At 34.1% G+C, this 2,765-nt stretch overlaps 1 protein-coding gene across 1 annotated transcript; it reads left to right on the top strand.

The window, feature by feature from the left end:
• The first annotated feature begins 214 nt into the window (after window positions 1-214).
• On the top strand, window positions 215-2,297 carry LOC130946686 (uncharacterized). Its single transcript, XM_057875523.1, has 4 exons — window positions 215-644; window positions 1,226-1,367; window positions 1,487-1,628; window positions 1,896-2,297. Exons 1-4 carry the CDS (start codon window positions 236-238, stop codon window positions 2,190-2,192), a joined length of 990 nt encoding a protein of 329 aa, XP_057731506.1. The 5' UTR covers window positions 215-235; the 3' UTR covers window positions 2,193-2,297.
• Window positions 2,298-2,765: the final 468 nt, after the last annotated feature.

Below are 2,765 nucleotides of genomic sequence, written 5' to 3'. Positions count from 1 at the left end.
ATTCTTTTTCTTAACGGTAAGCAACCTTCTAAAATACACCACACCATTCCATTCTTAAACGTTACCGAACAACGTAACAAGAGAAGGTAATAGAACTCTGACTGTGACCCTTTGCCTAATGCCTTAGCCTCGCTACTACTACCTCCACTATCCCTTCCCTTATATGAAACCCTCCTTCTCATAAAAACTTAACCGCTTAAAATTTCAAAAGAAATTAATTAATAAGATATTAGCAATGCCTATGGCCACAAAGCCAGCTCTGTCACGTGCTAAACCCAAACCTGCTTCCTCAGAAGTAGCGAGAGCCGTTCTGAAACCGGGTGGGAACAGAGTTGTTGCAGTAGCTGAACACCCCACCAAAGTGAAGACAACGAAGAAGAAGCCGCAGCCATCACCACCCAAGGACGAGGAGGTGGTGGCACCGCCAAAAATTGAAGAGTCGGTTGTCCGAGGTAACGTGTCAGTGGACAGCACGTGCTCCTCGGATTCCTCCTTGTCTGGTTCGAGCAATAAAAACAACAGCAAGAAAAACAATAGTGTAGTAACGAGGAAGAGGAGAGTGAATAATGCTACCTTTATTTCTCAATCCCCCAAGCCCTCATCAGGACCGCCCAAGAGGTGTGACTGGATCACTCCAAATGCTGGTTAGTCCCGACTCTATACTTTATAGTCTGTGTACTTAGCATCATTATAAATTGTGTCTTCAACAATAATAATAATAAAGCAGGGAGCCATGTTAACTAACCAAAATATTATAGACAATAAATAAAAATATATGATAATAACATTTGTATTTATAAAAAAGTGTGAATTACGAACTTTTTGTTTTGGATATTAGAGTGACCATGGTATTTTTTTTGAAACGTGAATTGTTAGGGTGTTATTCTCAATTGTAAAACTGTTTAATTAGAGGAATAGAAATTGGATCGTCCGATTTATTAGAGGTACATAAATCAGACCGTCTAATTTGTAAAGATACAGAAATTAGACCGTCCAATTTATGAAAGGTACAAAAATCGAACCGACTGCATTAAAAAATTAAAAATTGAGGTACAGAATCTAGTTATAATAACATATGCTTTCTATCTTATGGCATATCTATTAGCCATTGTTTGCTTGTTATTATTAGTATTACTATGCTACATTACAACAAACTTTAGATGTTAATCCTTGTCGTGCATATTAATATCAAACTGACTAATTGAAAAATGTTATTTGTTACCAGACCCTCGGTATACTGCTTTCCATGATGAAGAATGGGGTGTTCCAGTTATTGATGATAAAAAGCTATTTGAGCTTTTAGTCTTTTCACAAGCATTAGCAGAATATAGCTGGCCAGCTATTCTTAACCAAAGACACATATTTAGGCATGTCTATCTCTATATTTACTACATAATATTGTTTCACAAACCATGACATGACATTACTCAACATATCATCACCATGGCATAATTACTTATCAATACATTATTATTATGTGTTACAGGAAGCTTTTTGAAAATTTTGAACCATCATCAATTTCACAGTTTACTGATAAGAAGTTGCTAACACTGAAAATAAACGGCAGCTCATTGTTATCAGAACCAAAGCTCCGCGCCATTGTGGAAAATGCCAAGCAAATACTTAAGGTATATATATTAGTTTACTCAAAAACAGTAATGATAAGAATATTAAAAAAAACATGCAAAACTTATCTTATTTAATATTTATTAAATATTACAGCAATTAATAAAAGCTAATAAAACAAATTTTGATTGTTTTTGGCTAATTTTTTTTTGTTACAAATATTTCCGACTCAAAAATATAATGATCAACGTTCTGCACTAAGCATTTAAGCTAATATAATAGTTTTATTTAAAAGTTATTAAGCATTTAATTAAGTCCGTTTTGTTCAGGTTGTGAAAGAGTTTGGTTCATTCAGCAATTATTGCTGGAGATTCGTTAACCACAAACCACTTAGGAATGAATATCGATATGGACTTCAAGTTCCTGCGAAGACCCCAAAAGCAGAGGTCATAAGCAAGGACATGATGCGCAGAGGTTTCCAATGCGTGGGACCCACCGTGGTTTATTCGTTCATGCAGGTAGCAGGACTCGTTAATGATCACCTAATTACATGTTTCAGGTACCAGCAATGCAGGGTCACAACAACCACAAACGAACTCAAAATTGTCGTTAAAGATATTAATTAAGGCACGGAGTGAAACAGATTCCATAATTTTCCAATGCATGTAGGGTTGTGTATGACTGTATTTACATATATAAATGTAGTAAATTTTCAGAATTTCATGCATAGATCATTTGTGTGGCACCTAACCTAACCTCATATCTTGTTCTTTGATTTCCTGTGTGAAATTTGCATTAAGGCACTGATTTCGTGATACTGGCCTTTAAGTTGTTCTGTAATAAATTTCCGTATCTATAGCATACATGCGCTGCTCTATCAGTTAAGATAACTATATAAATACAAATGATATAAGGCTTAGTTTGGTAAATTTTTTTGAAGAAATGCTTGTATTTTTTAAAAGTTCAAATTCTTTATTTTGTATTTGGTAAATCAAAAAGACTATGTGCTTGGACTTGTAGCTTTTAAAAATATATATAGGTACTAAAAGAATTAAAGTAATAAAAGCATAAAATCCTATAATTAATATACAGATATGTTATATAAATACAAATGATACTAAGGCGCTTGGTTTGGTAAAATTTTTTGAAGAGGTGCTTGTGCTTTTTAAAAGCTCAATCTCCTCATTTTGTGTTTGGTA

This window comes from Arachis stenosperma, chromosome 8 (assembly GCF_014773155.1).
Source record: "Arachis stenosperma cultivar V10309 chromosome 8, arast.V10309.gnm1.PFL2, whole genome shotgun sequence".
NCBI classification, from domain to species: Eukaryota; Viridiplantae; Streptophyta; class Magnoliopsida; order Fabales; family Fabaceae; genus Arachis; species Arachis stenosperma.
Note: the sequence above shows the minus strand (reverse complement) of the source record. Positions and strands in the feature narration are given on the sequence as shown.

What these genes read in the sequence shown, in the direction of transcription:
- LOC130946686 (XM_057875523.1), top strand. Translation starts at nt 236, where the DNA reads ATGCCTATGGCCACAAAGCCAGCTCTGTCACGTGCTAAACCCAAACCT. An exon ending in AACCAAAGACACATATTTAG is followed by an intron (nt 1,368 to 1,486) that starts GCATGTCTATCT and finishes TATGTGTTACAG; the next exon opens with GAAGCTTTTTGAAAATTTTG. An exon ending in ATGCCAAGCAAATACTTAAG is followed by an intron (nt 1,629 to 1,895) that starts GTATATATATTA and finishes CGTTTTGTTCAG; the next exon opens with GTTGTGAAAGAGTTTGGTTC.